The sequence below is a fragment of the Coregonus lavaretus genome (assembly GCF_964263955.1).
Source record: "Coregonus lavaretus genome assembly, chromosome: 11".
Classification (NCBI taxonomy): domain Eukaryota; kingdom Metazoa; phylum Chordata; class Actinopteri; order Salmoniformes; family Salmonidae; genus Coregonus; species Coregonus lavaretus.
In genome coordinates, this window is record NC_139998.1 from 7365223 (window position 1) to 7381881 (window position 16659).

Genomic DNA, 16659 nt, shown 5'->3' on the forward strand with positions numbered 1-16659 from the left:
TGGTCCAAATCTTGCTTACCTAAATCAGATCTATAAAAGTTCAACAAAGTAATGGTTTGCTTTTATGGTTGGACAGAAAGTATTTTTGTTTTTCAGCACTCTTTGTCAATATGTCAATAGAGAGAGAGAGAGAAACAGGTTTCATCTTGCCATTTCACTCCAGTAAGCCAGTGTATTGCATTTGTTGTGAGAGGCGGTGGTCGTCCTCTCATGGGCTTTGAATGAAAACACTGTTCTCTGCTGTGTATCCATCTGCAAACACAAAACAGATGTGCCACACTCCAGACATTCAATTCTTCCATCCCTCCATCCCACGGTGTCCCTTTTTCTTTCCAAGTCCATTGATATTTCAAATGGCCATGGTCTTGGAAGCATACAGTCATTGCTATGAACAAACAAAGTTGCTGTCTGTTGCTGCATAACGATAATTCATATTGACTCTTTATGAATGAATGGAGCGGTTGTAGACATATGGCGTTTCTTGGAGCTACGGTTTGAAACTATCAACACCACAGTTCTGCTAAATAATTTGTTGCGAACAGCTTTTGTTTACCAGTGTGTGTTTGTGAATTAATATGGATTTGCATGCTTTCTATACACACTGGAGAGTAGAGGTCGTCCCACCTAGCTATCTTGATGAATGCACTAAGTCGCTCTGGATAAGAGCATCTGCTAAATGACTCAAATGTAAATGTAGAGTTTATGACAGTGGAACTGTGATGAAATCTGTGTGATGAAATCATAAAAGACTGTATGAATATCTAGCTATAGTTACAAATGTAATAGATGGATAGATCCACACTAACCAGGACAGTGAGTATAAACGGGACATACAACATGCACGCAGACACACCACACTGGACAAAAACTGGTTGAATCAACGTTGTTGCCACGTCATTTCTACAACAAAAATGTAATGTGATGATGTTGAATCATAGTGGAAAACTGTAAGGGAATTATATATTATTTTTACCCAACTTTGAACCTAAATCCAATGTCATGGTGAAATGTTCTGTTGATTTCATGTTGAATTCACGTTAGTTGACAACTCAACCAAATGTAAATCAAAAATGGATGTTGAACTGACATCTGTGCCCAGTGGGACAGCCTGAGTTAGTTCATATTCAGTTTGTTGATTGGAGATTAATTGTTCCATCTGGACCATCCTGGTGAAAATCTACGAAAGAGAAAATCCCTCCATCCTCCTCTCTGGTGTTGATGTGTGTGTGTGTGTGTGTGTGTGTGTGTGTGTGTGTGTGTGGTGTGTGTGTGTGTGTGTTTCCCCTGGTTCCATAGGGCTCTGGTCAAAAAGTATTGCACTATGTAGGGAGTAGTGTGCCGTTTGGGACGCAGACGAGAGTCCAGGCAGGACAGACTGTACCAGAGACCAGAGGGAGAGCTGGTTGGTTAGAAAATTGATCATTTTTCTCCAGGATTGTCATACGCCATTGGCATCCTTATTTATCTGGTACAACTCCTTTGTTTCCTTCTTCAGGCATGGCCTCTGTTCTGTTAGAGAATTAGTTAGCTAGGTTCTTCAGACAGACAGACAGACAGACAGACAGACAGACAGACAGACAGACAGACAGACAGACAGACAGACAGACAGACAGACAGACAGACAGACAGACAGACAGACAGACAGACAGACAGACAGACAGACAGACAGACAGACAGACAGACAGAGACAGACAGACAGACAGACAGACAGACAGAGACAGACAGACAGAGGTTCTCTCTCTCTCTAACTCACTCTATTAGACATTTTGGTTAGAAATTATCTCAACAGAGAAACATTTCCTCCTGTGTGCTACCTATATCCCCCCACTAGAATCCCCATACTTTAATGAAGACAGCTTCTCCATCCTGGAGGGGGAAATCAATCATTTCCAGACCCAGGGACATGTACTAGTCTGTGGCGACCTAAATGCCAGAACTGGACAAGAACCTGACACCCTCAGCACACAGGGGGACAAACACCTACCTGGAGGTGACAGCATTCCCTCCCCCATATGCCCCCCTAGGCACAACTACGACAACATAACCAACAAAAACGGGTCACAACTCCTGCAGCTTTGTCGCACACTGGGTATGTACATAGTCAATGGTAGGCTTCGAGGGGACTCCTATGGTAGGTACACCTATAGCTCATCTCTTGGCAGTAGTACTGTAGACTACTTTATCACTGACCTCAACCCAGAGTCTCTCAGAGCGTTCACAGTCAGCCCACTGACACCCCTATCAGACCACAGCAAAATCACAGTCTACTTGAACAGAGCAAAGTAACAAAGCCTACCATCAGTAACACACTACGCCGCCAGGGACTCAAATCCTGCAGTGCCAGACGTGTCCCCCTGCTTAAGCCAGTACATGTCCAGGCGCGTCTGAAGTTTGCTAGAGTGCATTTGGATGATCCAGAAGAGGATTGGGAGAATGTCATATGGTCAGATGAAACCAAAATATAACTTTTTGGTAAAAACTCAATTCGTCGTGTTTGGAGGACAAAGAATGCTGAGTTGCATCCAAAGAACACCGTACCTACTGTGAAGCATGGGGGTGGAAACATCATGCTTTGGGGCTGTTTTTCTGCAAAGGGACCAGGATGACTGATCCGTGTAAAGGAAAGAATGAATGGGGCCATGTATCGTGAGATTTTGAGTGAAAACCTCCTTCCATCAGCAAGGGCATTGAAGATGAAACGTGGCTGGGTCTTTCAGCATGACAATGATCCCAAACACACCGCCCGGGCAACGAAGGAGTGGCTTCGTAAGAAGCATTTCAAGGTCCTGGAGTGGCCTAGCCAGTCTCCAGATCTCAACCCCATAGAAAATCTTTGGAGGGAGTTGAAAGTCTGTGTTGCCCAGCGACAGCCCCAAAACATCACTGCTCTAGAGGAGATCTGCATGGAGGAATGGGCCAAAATACCAGCAACAGTGTGTGAAAACCTTGTGAAGACTTACAGAAAACGTTTGACCTGTGTCATTGCCAACAAAGGGTATATAACAAAGTATTGAGAAACTTTTGTTATTGACCAAATACTTATTTTCCACCATAATTTGCAAATAAATTCATAAAAAATCCTACAATGTGATTTTCTGGATTTTTTTTCTAATTTTGTCTGTCATAGTTGACGTGTACCTATGATGAAAATTACAGGCCTCTCTCATCTTTTTAAGTGGGAGAACTTGCACAATTGGTGGCTGACTAAATACTTTTTTTTCCCAACTGTAACTTCCACAAAGCTGTGAACAATCTGAGAGACAAAGCAAGAAGGGCCTTCTATGCCATCAAATGGAACCTAAAATTTGACATACCAATTAGGATCTGGCTAAAAATACTTGAATCAGTTATAGAACCCTTTGCCCTTTATGGTTGTGGTCTGGGGTCCGCTCACCAACCAAGAATTCACAAAATGGGACAATGCAAAATGGGACAATGCAGAATTCTTCAAAAATATCCTCAGTGTACTACGAAAAACACCAAATAATGCATGCAGAGCAGAATTAGGCCAATACCCACTAATTATCAAAATCCAGAAAAGAGCCGTTAAATTCTATAACCATTTAAAAGGAAGCGATTCCCAAACCTTCCATAACAAAGCCATCATCTACAGAGAGATGAACTTGGAGAAGAGTCCCCTAAGTAAGCTGGTCCTGGGGCTCTGTTCACAAACACAAACAGACCCCACAGAGCCCCAGGACAACAACAACAACAACACAATTAGACCCAACCAAATTATGAGAAAACAAAAAGAGAATTACTTGACACATTGGAAAGAACAAACAAAAAAACAGAGCAAACTAGAATGCTATTTGGCCCTAAACAGAGAGTACACAGTGGCAGAATACCTGACCACTGTGACTGACCCAAACTTAAGGAAAGCTTTGACTATGTACATACTCAGTGAGCATAGCCTTGCTATTGAGAAAGGCCGCCGTAGGCAGACCTGGCTCTCAAGAGAGCACACTGCCCACAAAATGAGGTGGAAACTGAGCTGCACTTCCTAACCTCCTGCCAAATATATGACCATATTAGAGACACATATTTCCCTCAGATTACAGCGATCCACAAAGAATTAGAAAACAAACCCAATTTTGATAAACTCCCTTATCTACTTGGTGAAAAACCACAGTGTGCCATCACAGCTGCAAGATTTGTGACCTGTTGCCACAAGAAAAGGGCAACCAGTGAAGAACAAACAACATTGTAAATACAACCATATTTATGTTTATTTATTTTCCCATTTGTACTTGAACTATTTGCACATTGTTACAACACTGTATATATACATAATATGACATTTGAAATGTCTTTATTCTTTTGGAACTTCTGAGTGTAATGTTTACTGTTCATTTTTTATTGTTTATTTCACTTTTGTTTATTATCTATTTCACTTGCTTTGGCAATGTTACAGTTTTTCTCGATTGCTAAAACACTAAACCCTATTGTCTGAACCAAATGCTCAGTTGCCTGAACCCACTGATTGAATCAATCACTCTTTTGGCAAAACCATAAGCACTTTTCACCTGTTTAGACATAACTTGCCAACACATTTTCATTGTGATGCACCCGTGCTGCATAATGGTGAGCACAGGTGACAAAAGTCAAACACAATTAGAGCACAGGTGTCACCACTTGAACACAACAACTCAAAATTGATCACACTTGTGGCTAATGATGTGAGGGAACATATACAGTAAGCCAGTTCAGAGAGCACTGATTTGTGAGGCCCTACAATGGATAGAAATCTGAGAGGAAGAGTTTGTGTGAGAGGAGGTCGAGGTGGTCGAGGTGGTCAGCGAAGACAAAGAACAGTAATATCTGATGAAATCAGAGCTACTGTGATTGACCATGTTCTTGTCCATGGTATGAGCATGAGGGAGGCTGGACAAAGGGTACAACCAAACATCAGTAGATTCACTGTGTCCACCATAATCCGAAGATTTAGAGAAGAGAACAGGTAATTACCTTTTTTTGACATTATAGTACAGTATGTAAATGTTGACAGTAATTACTGTATGACATACTATATACTGTACCACAGTATACTGTAAGTAAATATATGTTTCAGTACATCACTGTACCAATGTACTGTAGTATTGTAATGGAGGGTTGGTCTAACTGTTTGTAGGCCTAGTATTCCATGTATATTTTTTGTAACTCCATGTTCTCTTTTTGTAGAATTGAAAGACTGCCACATGGGGGTGGGAGGACAGGTATGTTCTCCCCACACGAAGAGACCCTAATTGTTGATATGGTCCGTGAGAACAATGCTATTAAACTGAGCGAAATTCAGCAGAAGATCATTGAGGACCATTTAAATTTTGAGGGTATCAACAGTGTCAGCCTCTCTACTGTTGATCGTGTCCTCAAGCGCAACAGACTGCGCATGAAACAGCTATACAGAGTGCCCTTTGATCGCAACTCAGACAGAGTCAAAGAGCAAAGATTCCAGTATGTACAGGTTGGCATATATCCAGACACATTCAATGTTGATTACTCTAAGTAGTGATTTACTGTAGTGGCCTAAATCACTTTTTCCGTATCACTTACAAAACTCTCTTACAAATCTATTTCTACAGAGGGTTTTTCAACTGGATGCAATGGAAAGACCCCATCAATACATCTACATGGATGAAGCTGGGTTTAATCTCACCAAAAGGAGAAGGAGAGGCCGTAATGTGATTGGCCATCGGGCCATTGTTGGTGTTCCTGGGCAGCGTGGTGGCAATGTCACATTATGTGATGCCATCAGCAATCATGGGGTTGTCCACCATCATGCCAACCTGGGGCCCTACAACACTCACCAGCTCCTCATTTTCCTCAATCACATGCGAGATGCTTTGTTAGGGCAGCAGGATGAGCATCCCATCTATGTTGTTGTTTGGGACAATGTGAGTTTTCACAGAGCCCTCCAGGTTAGAGAGTGGTACAATATGAACCAAGGTTTTATCAATCTTTGCCTTCCACCGTACTCCCCTTTCCTAAACCCCATTGAGGAATTCTTCTCCTCATGGCGGTGGAAGGTATATGAACGCCAACCTTACACCAGGGTAAATCTCCTGCAAGCCATGGGACTTGCCTGTGGTGACATAGGTGTGGAGGCATGCCAAGCCTGGATACGGCATGCCAGGGGTTTTTTCCCCCGTTGCCTGGCCAGACAAAATGTGGCCTGTGATGTGGATGAAGTCCTGTGGCCTGACCCAGTACGGAGACATGATGCTGTGGCTGAGTAATGCACTTATTTGTATATTTTTGTACTTTATTTTTACATGGGCTTACTGTACACAAGTGGCAAACGCATAAGATTTCTGTTTGTTTTTACAAGTGCTACATGTAAATGCACAAGATTTCTGTTTTGTCTTTTTGTACAAGTGCTAAATGCACATTATTTTTTTGTTTTGCAACATGCATTTAGCCTACAGTGAACAATACACATTTATTTCTCCAGCTTCATGTCCTGAGCATTGTGTTTTCTATTTTTCTACGTAGTGTTTAGTGACTGTTCAGTAGTGTTTTTATTTTGATTGACTCGGGGCACGATTTGACAACATAGTTCAGTTTTGAGCACAGATTGAACTGTTTTGAGGTGAAAGTTTGGTTTTGCAAGAAGAGTCTGAGGTTTTGTGAATGTAGCTTGAAAATTGGGTTTTGTGTTCACAGTTAAGAGAAAAGGAGAGCAGCTTTCAAGAAATGTGTCTTAGCAATCGAGAAAAACTGTAACATACGTTTCCCATGCCAATGAAGCCCTTAAATTGAATTGAGAGAGAGAGAGAGAGAGAGAGGTTGAGAGAGAGAGAGAGAGAGAAGAGAGAGAGAGAGAGAGAGAGAGAGAGAGAGAGAGAGAGAGAGAGAGAGAGAGAGAGAGAGAGAGAGAGCAGAGCTGGTTCAGACCAAATTTAGGTACTATATGGGCTAGCCTAATTATTCAAAGTCCTAGTTTTTTTTTGCACAACGTATGAGGTCTGTAGCAGAGCAGTACATAGCAACTGCTGACTGGCCACAAAGAAAAGCAGGTTTTGGGGGAGAGAGTGGGGGATAGAGGAGGGATGGCGAGGGAGTGCTACAGTCTTCTCCAGTCGTCGTGTTGACCCAGTTTATCTCTCGGGTGATTAATGCAACATCACGTCACACAACGGTCACTCCAAAAACCAGAGGAACGGACCACTTTATTTATCACCTCCAGTTATGGCTGGAAATAAGTTGTGTGTTTGTAGGGCATTCTCTGATTGGAAGACCTGATCATGGAAAGAAGGTGAAAGCTTCCTCACTTACACCTGTCTTTAGAGATGAGGGAATGGAGACATCAGAGACAAACTTATCACGGACATGCTGTGGTCCTGTGCGGCTCAGTTGGTAGGAGCATGGCGCTTGTAATGCCAAGGTTGTGGGTTCAGTTACCCACGATGCTGTAGTCACTTTGGATAAAAGTGTCTGCAAAGTGGCATACATGCACTATCAAGATAACTGTTGTTAGCAAGCTTGAGGTGTGTTGTTGTGTGTTCTACTGACTTGTAATGCAGATGAGAAAGTAATATTTTCCAGTTGATCGTTTCATTCCAACCGATTCCATGAACAGTCGTGCCACGCAGGCATAACGCTACAACTGAAAGCCGTAATTTGAATACAACTGCAAGAGAATTGTGCTGTATGTACTGTTTTGGGAGAGACTATCTAAATTATAATCTCTGTTTTCAGCATTATACCGAAATACATTCTCTGAGGTATTTCAGCATGCTTACCTTTCCAGTCCAATTACTGGGCTAAATTAACCAATGATTTTCTCCATAGATGCCAGCTGCAGTGTAAACGTTTTTCACTCTGACAGAAAACAGTTTACTCTGTGTGGTAGGCCTACTGTCTGACTCTCATGATGATGCATAGAGTCAGTGATGTAGAACTACTGGAGCGTCCATGTGTAGAACTGAGGGCTTTACTCAAACTTGACTGATGTCATCAGTTTATCCTATTGTTCTTGTACGCATTGTTTATTGTGTTCGTTTATTAAGAATCAATAAGATGTCTGTAGTTGTGGTGAAAAGCTTATTAGTCATATTGCAATGGTCTCAGCACCGCTGCAGGGTAAAGTTTCCCCTAGGTACAGATCGAGGATCAGCTTCCCTCCCCCAATCTTAACCCAAACCACTAGTGGGGAAATGTGTAACTGACCCAAGATCAGCCTCTATGGGCAACTTTACCCTACACCCTCAGCACCATAAGAATGTTAGTTAGGTATCTGCTGTGTTCCTATGAACATGACATCATGCATGTTCAAGTGACTCAGGGAGTGGCCATGGGTTACCCAGGTGGTATCCCTCTGATGCGGAACCTGCCTTAACCCACAAATCTCAACAACTCCCAAAATACCCCCCCAAAGATCACAATCAATTCCCAGCAACTCAGAGGAAAGACCTCACATACTGCAGGCAGTCCATTAACTCAAAGCCACTGACATCATCCATTCCCTCACAGTTTTCCTATTTGTTTTCCCTTCTTGCTTTTTGAAATATTGAAATGAGATTGGCATGACGCACATAATTACCTAATAGCACATAATAAACTAATAGACATAAATCCTCTTAGACATGGCTTTACACCAATGAGTCAATGGCTTTGGTCATCTACTAAAATGGTATAATAACACACAACGCTTATAGTATAATACCACCCTGCTTATAGTGAGGTATTATCTGATTAACCACATGTAAAACTGACAGGTCAACTGCCTCATGTGTATGTGCCTGACAAATCTCTCCTGTCCTCTGTAACCTTTGTCTTTTCATGAATTCAGTAAACAGTGTTACAGTAACTGTAATCTCCCCTGTTTTCTACAAGTGAGCGGGAAAAGCCCTGCATCAACAGTAGTCATAAAGGGCTTTACAGTCTCTTTATTTCTAACTGTATTATCTCCTGTCCTGTGCAGGTGAATGGAAAGGACCTCTCCAAGGCCAGTCATGACGAGGCTGTGGAGGCGTTCCGCTCTGCCAAGGACCCCATCGTGGTGCAGGTCCTCAGGAGGAACACTGCTGGCCGTGTTAACTCCACTCAGGAAGTGGACGTGGTGGACATGTGCACGCAGACAGACATCACCTTCGAACATATCATGGCCCTGGCCAAGCTCCGAGCCACCACCCCTCCCGTGCCTGACATCTGCCCCTTCCTGCTGTCTGACAGGTAAGATCTGATCTGGGCCTGTATTCAAAAGCATCTCAAATACTCGAGGTAGGCCCTCACAATTTAGAGTTTCAAGTATCAACTGGGGGTTTCCTTGAAGACAACAAAAGACAAATGGTTTCAGTATTTTCTCTTTCCTTTTGTTTTTCTTCATATTGTATTCATCTCTAAGGGGAGGAAAACTAAGATCAAGATAAAGTTTAGCATAAAGAATGTCTGGGTTTCTTCTTTAGGGACTGAGAGTGAAATATAAGCTGTTCAAGGGGCTTCTCTACACAAAGCTGAGAAGCTAATTGAATCTCTGTGAACGAGGGATACAGTATATTAAGTTGATAATTAATTCCAACAACATCACATGGATAATTAATTGTCTTGGATTCAAGTATACAATATCAGTTGGAGTTACATTTTTTATTTTATCTTCATTTAACTAGGCAAGTCAGTTAAGAACAAATTCTTATTTACAATGACGGCCTACACCGGCCAAACCCGGACAACGCTGGGCCAATTGTGTGCCGCCCTATGGGACTCCCAATCACGGCTGGTTGTGATACAGCCTGGAATCGAACCAGGGGGTCTGTAGTGACGCCTCAAGCACTGAGATGCAGTGCCTTAGACCGCTGCGCCACTCGGGAGCCCACATAAAATTAATCAAGTATCTAACATCAGCTGGAGTTACATTAAACACATCAAATATCCAATGGCAGTTGGAGAGTTGGCGTTACATGAAGTGCTTCGCTTTCAGAGATTAGATTTTTTTTATACTAGTCTGTAATAAAAGACTATCATGTTTCAGAAAGAAAAATGGTCTGTTTCAAATTGAGACTAACCATGTTAAGCTATGACCAATCTTCATGTGTCACTGATATACATCAACCAACAACATGACCAGACCCAACCCTTTAAACCTGAGGAGATCCAACCCTTTGTTCCTTCATAATATAAGATATTTTCTCCATAACTCAGTAGCATCACTACCCACAGGGCCTGCTTGTAATAATTGGTGCTGCTTGGCATAGCCATTTGGTTTCATGGAAGGTTTACAAGGTGATTAAACAGAATGGACTAATAAAACCTGGCAATACAGTGCAACATTCATTCACAGCCTAGTTATAGCCCCGGGCTAGACTCCTAAATGTAATCAATGTGACCCATAAAATATACATTTTCTCCTCTTCATCTGCGATCAGGTGCAGACGGCAAGATTACGGCACATTTTATAGATACAACAAATGTTTGTTTCCCCGGGTTTTGAACGTGGGCAGTAAAGCTGTGTAATTGTGTTCAATGTACACACACACACACACAAATACGCATGCACATGCACACACAAACACACATAGCCAACAATGTTACGATGTGCTGCAATATTGTGGTGCCAGAGGATAAAACATTTTGACGTTTACAAGGCTAATTTTGTCACCAGAAGATTGTTTTGGGACAGATTAACACGTGTTTGTGTGTACTCACAGACACAATGAAAATGAATTTATAATGGGAAATATATTAAATATGTTCAATGTTCAACAGTGTGCCAAAGTGAATGCTCTATGTCAAAAATATTGTGTGTGGTATTTGATAGCACTCATTATGCTCTAAAATTACCTTACAAACCCCCAAAGCAAAACTGTTTTGCTCTGTGCATGAGACACGTAAAGTAATATATTCACTTTCCATAGACACTGTATACAATTCATGGGACTTTGTCCAAAGTTGGCTCAAGGACAGAGATATTAAGAGAGAGAGAGAGAGATGGAGTAAGTGTGTGGTAATTTCATTAAAATGCCTGGGGATGCAACAGCATGCAACATCATCCTAGACAGCACTGACACATCCTTTCTTCCTCTCGTCCTAGTGGTCGCATGCAGGGAAAAGACAAAGAAAACGTACAGTCAGTGTATGTAAGAGAGAGATTGTGTGAGAGAGAGATAAACTCTCAGTAGCAGTGCATGGGTAAAATCACTGGGGAAGCCAAGCCAGGAAAAAAGCCAAATTACAACCGATGTTGTGATCATCAGCGGCAGGTAGCTTAGTGGTTAAGAGCGTTGTGCCAGCAACCGAAAGGTTGCTGGTTCTAATCCCCGAGCCGACAGGGGAATAATCTGTCGATGTGCCCTTGAGCAAGGCACTTAACCCTAATTGCTCCTGTAAGTCGCTCTGGATAAGAGTGTCTGCTAAATGACCAATTTTGTTTTTTTTTGTTTTTTTTTGTTTGCTCTATAAACCATTCGCCACCGTGATACACAATAAGGCAACATAAAGACAACAGTCACACAGTGGTGGAATAAATTCAACCACACATACATCTGTTTAACACTTTTTTGGTTACTACATGATTCCATATGTGTTATTTCATAGTTTTGATGTCTTCACTATTGTTCTACAATGTAGAAAATATTAAAAATAAAGAAAAACCCTTGAGTAGATGTGTCCAAACCTTTGACTGGTACTGTATATATATATTTTTTTATTTTCTTCTGGGGAATCCTGGCTTCCATTGGCTCTTTGAATACACACAACTGCTCCCTCTTAACTAATTCTCTTTCTGTCTCCTTCCCTCTCTGTCTTTTTCCTGACAGCTGTCACTCTCTCCACACCATGGAACAGGAGTACTATGAGGGGACAGCTGATGGAGGGAGGACAGAGGAGTTTGAGTATGAGGTACGACTTGATTACACCTCCCGTCATAGTTGTGAACAACGTTTGACAAACAAACAAAACACACACACACACCTTCACACACCTACAACCCCCCCCCCCCCCCCCCCAAAAAAAAAAAAACACACACACACCATATCTCATAATGTGGCTTTACCAATAAGGGAAAGGCTCAGTTATAATTGACTTTACAGGCCTGTCCCTGGGGGAATGTGGTGACAGCTAGATGATAGCTCACACTACACACTACATACAGCTCAGGATAGCCACAGGACCTTATACAGCCACAGCCGCTGCCAATAGTGATGTTGTTCATGTACTGAATACTATGAGGTCTTCATGAGGGAATATTTGTAATATCTCATTGGTTATAACTCATTGAAAGTGTACCATCCTCACACCCTTAACTTTGTCCTATTTGAGGCATCTGAGAAAAAAGGTGTCTGTCCTGTAAGATAATGAAGGCTCTGTTTTTGGCTGGCGTTAAGGCGGCGCTAGTGTCAAACACACGCTCTTTGGCAATTTCAACTTGTAAAAGCCAGCGCTCTGGCCCCAGGGTTGGCCCCAGGGATGGTCATTTACCTGTCTTATGCCATCTTGTTTGCGCTGAGGTGGGAGGGGTGGAAATATTTGAAGTGTGTCCTTAAAAACGCACCAACATGCCCAATTTCAAATGTATTAGAAAGATTCACCATCCATGGGTTTATGGTAGGAACGTACATGGCTCAAATGCAATGCAATTTTGTCTGCTATTTCTGGAGAAGTGCAAATATGACCTGTAAGATGGTTCCATGATGTTTCAAAAATATTACATTTGTGAGCAGTATAACGGCGAGTGGACATTCCCCCTTTCTCTTTATATTGGCTCTTTGAAACGTTTGGATGTATGTAAAACCCTCCATAGTCTAAGTTGCCTTGTCTGGATTATACGCCCACAGGAAGCAATTATGGTGCCTGAAACTGTATTTACACATAGCCTATTTCAAACAAGTTGTTGTTTTATTTTTATTAGAATTATACACTGTCTTTTTAGGCCTTATCAATAGCCTAGTGAATTGAATCTTGCTTATTGACTATGTTTGGCATGTCCATGTCCAGACTACAATTAACAGTAGGCCTAGCGCTTATATCAGTGTGAATGCTATAGCCTAGGTTTAACAATGTTTTCCATATTGAAGCAATGCAATTAGAACAATGGGGATTGCAAATATGTTAAAAAGATTGTAACTTCCATCAATGTAATTGTTTGCATCACAAATATATATATATATATATATATATATATACATATATATATATATATATATATATATATATATATATACATATATAAACATATACAGTTGAAGTCGGAAGTTTACATACACTTAGGTTTTAGTCAATAAAACTTGTTTTTCAACCACTCCACAAATTTCTTGTTAACAAACTATCGTTTTGGCAAGTCGGTTAGGACATCTACTTTGTGCATGACACAAGTAATTTTTCCAACAATTGTTTACAGACAGATTATTTCACTTATAATTCACTGTATCACAATTCCAGTGGGTCAGAAGTTTACATACACTAAGTTGACTGTGCCTTTAAACAGCTTGGAAAATTCCAGAAAATGATGTCATGGCTTTAGAAGCTTCTGATAGGCTAATTGACATCATTTGAGTCAATTGGAGGTGTACCTGTGGATGTATTTCAAGGCCTACCTTCGAGCTCAGTGCCTCTTTGCTTGACATCATGGGAAAATCAAAAGAAATCAGCCAAGACCGCAGAAAAAATTGTAGACCTCCACAAGTCTGGTTCATCCTTGAGAGCAATTTCCAAATGCCTGAAGGTACCACGTTCATTTGTACAAACAATAGTACGCAAGTATAAACACCATGGGACCACGCAGTCGTAATACCGCTCAGGAAGGAGACGCGTTCTGTCTCCTAGAGATGAACGTACTTTGGTGCGAAAAGTGCAAATCAATCCCAGAACAACAGCAAAGGACCTTGTGAAGATGCTGGAGGAAACAGGTACAAAACTATCTATATCCACAGTAAAACGAGTCCTATATCGACATAACCTGAAAGGCTGCTCAGCAAGGAAGAAGCGGCTGCTCTAAAACCGCCATAAAAAAGCCAGACTACGGTTTGCAACTGCACATGGGGACAAAGAACTTTTTGGAGAAATGCCCTCTGGTCTCATGAAACAAAAATAGAACTGTTTGGCCATAATGACCATTGTTATGTTTGGAGGAAAAAGGGGGTTGCTTGCAAGCCGAAGAACACCATCCCAACCGTGAAGGGTGCTTTGCTACAGGAGGAACTGGTGCACTTCACAAAATAGATGGCATCATGAGGAAGGAAAATTATATGGATATATTGTAGCAACATCTCAAGACATTAGGCAGGAAGTTAAAGCTTGGTCGCAAATGGGTCTTCCAAATGGACAATGACCCCAAGCACACCCCAAGCATACTTCCAAAGTTGTGGCAAAGTGGCTTAAGGACAACAAAGTCAAGGTATTGGAGTGGCCATCACAAAGCCCTGACCTCAATCCTATAGAAAATGTGTGGGCAGAACTGAAAAAGCGTGTGCGAGCAAGGAGGCCTACAAACCTGACTCAGTTACAGCAGCTCTGTCAGGAGGAATGGGCCAAAATTCACCCAACTTATTGTGGGAAGCTTATGGAAGGCTACCCAAAACGTTTGACCCAAGTTAAAAAACTTAAAGGCAATGCTACCAAATACTAATTGAGTGTATGTAAACTTCTGACCCACTGGGAATGTGATGAAATAAATAAAAGCTGAAATAAATCATTCTCTCTACTATTATTCTGACATTTCACATTCTTAAAATAAAGTGGTGATCCTAACTGACAGGGAATTTTTACTAGGATTAAATGTCAGGAATTGTGAAAAACAGAGTTTAAATGTATTTGGCTAAGGTGTATGTAAACTTCCGACTTCAACTGTACATACACATACATACATATAAATACATATACATACATATATACATATCCTTTTTAAAAATATATTTCCCTTTATTACTTTCCAACCCCACCACCCCTTCCCTAATTGTGGTAAACTAGTGAACAACAACGCTTAGGCCTCTACTTCCAGCTTATACATACTATATACTTTTTATGGACACAGTCAATTTTACAATAATTCTATTTTGTTTGTTTTTAACTCCTGAACTTCCTCTACCCTCAACCTATCTGATCATTTTCATGATGTCCATCCGTTTTGCTTCTACACGCCATATCTCTCTAACTTTGCTCCTTCACAAAAGCTCTCAACCTATAACCTATATACTTATTATGGACACAGCGTGCCCTACATTAGTTATCTTGCTTTTATTAGTTGTTGTTAGTTGTTATTACTCCCATCCTTCAGCTCCATTCAACACCTCCCATCTATCTCTTAACATCATCCATATTGGATTTCTATTTGCCATATATTTTTCAACTGTACTGTGATGTTTCACAAAAGTTCTGAACCCTTCTATTCTCATTGTTTCTACAGATTGTAAATTGAAAATAATTTTTTTTGCTAAAAGTATGATTATATTATTGATCGATCAGATCACCCAGTAGTGCTATCTGCAGGGTTAGCTCCAGGTAAATATTGCAATCCTTCAGCCATTCCTGGACCTGTGACCAAAACCAAGCCACAAATGGACAGTACCAAAACAAATGATCTAATGATTCTGTCTCTTCGCAGAAAAATCTGCAGAGCTGGGAAGACTGTATCCCACATACAAATAACATTATATTGGTAGCAAGAATTTTGTATAATAATTTAAATGGAAAAATTCTAAGTTTTGAATTCGGCATCGTTTTGCGTATCAGTTCATAAACACTATACCATGGAATCGGTAAGTCAAAAATCTCTTCCCAACTATTTTGCAATCTATATGGGACGGCTGTCAATCCTTTGGTCCTTAAATGAAACTGGTATACTTTTTTATTTATCACAATTTTCATTAACCAATTATGTACTTTTTCCCCCTTTTCCCACTTTCCTCTTCCATTTTTGCGGTAATGCTGCAATTATTTGGTTGTAATTTTGGGTAGAGCAGACATTTCCATATGTTTTTTTTAGCTGCATGTGCAACATAACTCCACCAGTCCTACCTATAATATAATTTACGAAGATAATACTTATTTTTTTTATCAAAAAATACTGGCTTTTTATCAATTTGTATATTTGAGGTTAACCACAATATTTGTTGCATTATTTGTTCTAACTGGTGTTAATGCATTGACTGGAAGTCTATGTTAACTGCTAGCATGCTAGTAGATGTGGTCCTCTGTAGCTCAGCTGGTAGAGCACGGCGCTTGTAACGCCAAGGTAGTGGGTTTGATACCCGGGACCACCCATACACAAAAATGTATGCACGCATGACTGTAAGTCGCTTTGGATAAAAGCGTCTGCTAAATGGCATATTATTATTATACAAAAGACTTCTAGTCATTGCGCTAACACTAGTTAGCATTGGCTCGCGAAACTACCTTTTAACTTCCTTCATACTGGATGCAGACATAAAACATTTATCCATGAGTTCATCTGACTCTGGGGAAGTAGATAAAGGGCTTCTTTGCCAAAATCCTGAAGTATCCCTTTAACGAACCAGGCTATAATGGACTAACATTGTAATTGGAGTTGATGAGAACGCAATACACAAAAGACCGTAAATACACAACTTGAAGCAACCATATATTTAACCATGGAGCATGTTCTGATTGGCTAGTGAGGGGCCAAGCCTCGACTCACCCACAACTTGTTTATTCATTAAAATCCAGCCTTTCGCGGTTGTGAAAATAGCTACAATATTTTGGACACAC

At 40.9% G+C, this 16659-nt stretch overlaps 1 protein-coding gene across 1 annotated transcript in view; it reads left to right on the forward strand.

The window, feature by feature from the left end:
- The window catches only part of LOC311137662 (PDZ domain-containing RING finger protein 4-like), a gene marked incomplete at both ends in the record, with an annotated part of 112840 nt that overhangs the window by 51148 nt on the left and 45033 nt on the right, over positions 1-16659 (forward strand). Inside the window, 2 exons of the mRNA XM_084172182.1 lie at positions 8924-9174; positions 11754-11835. Coding sequence (XP_084028308.1) covers positions 8924-9174; positions 11754-11835 — 333 coding nt within the window. The remainder of the gene's footprint in view (positions 1-8923; positions 9175-11753; positions 11836-16659) is intronic.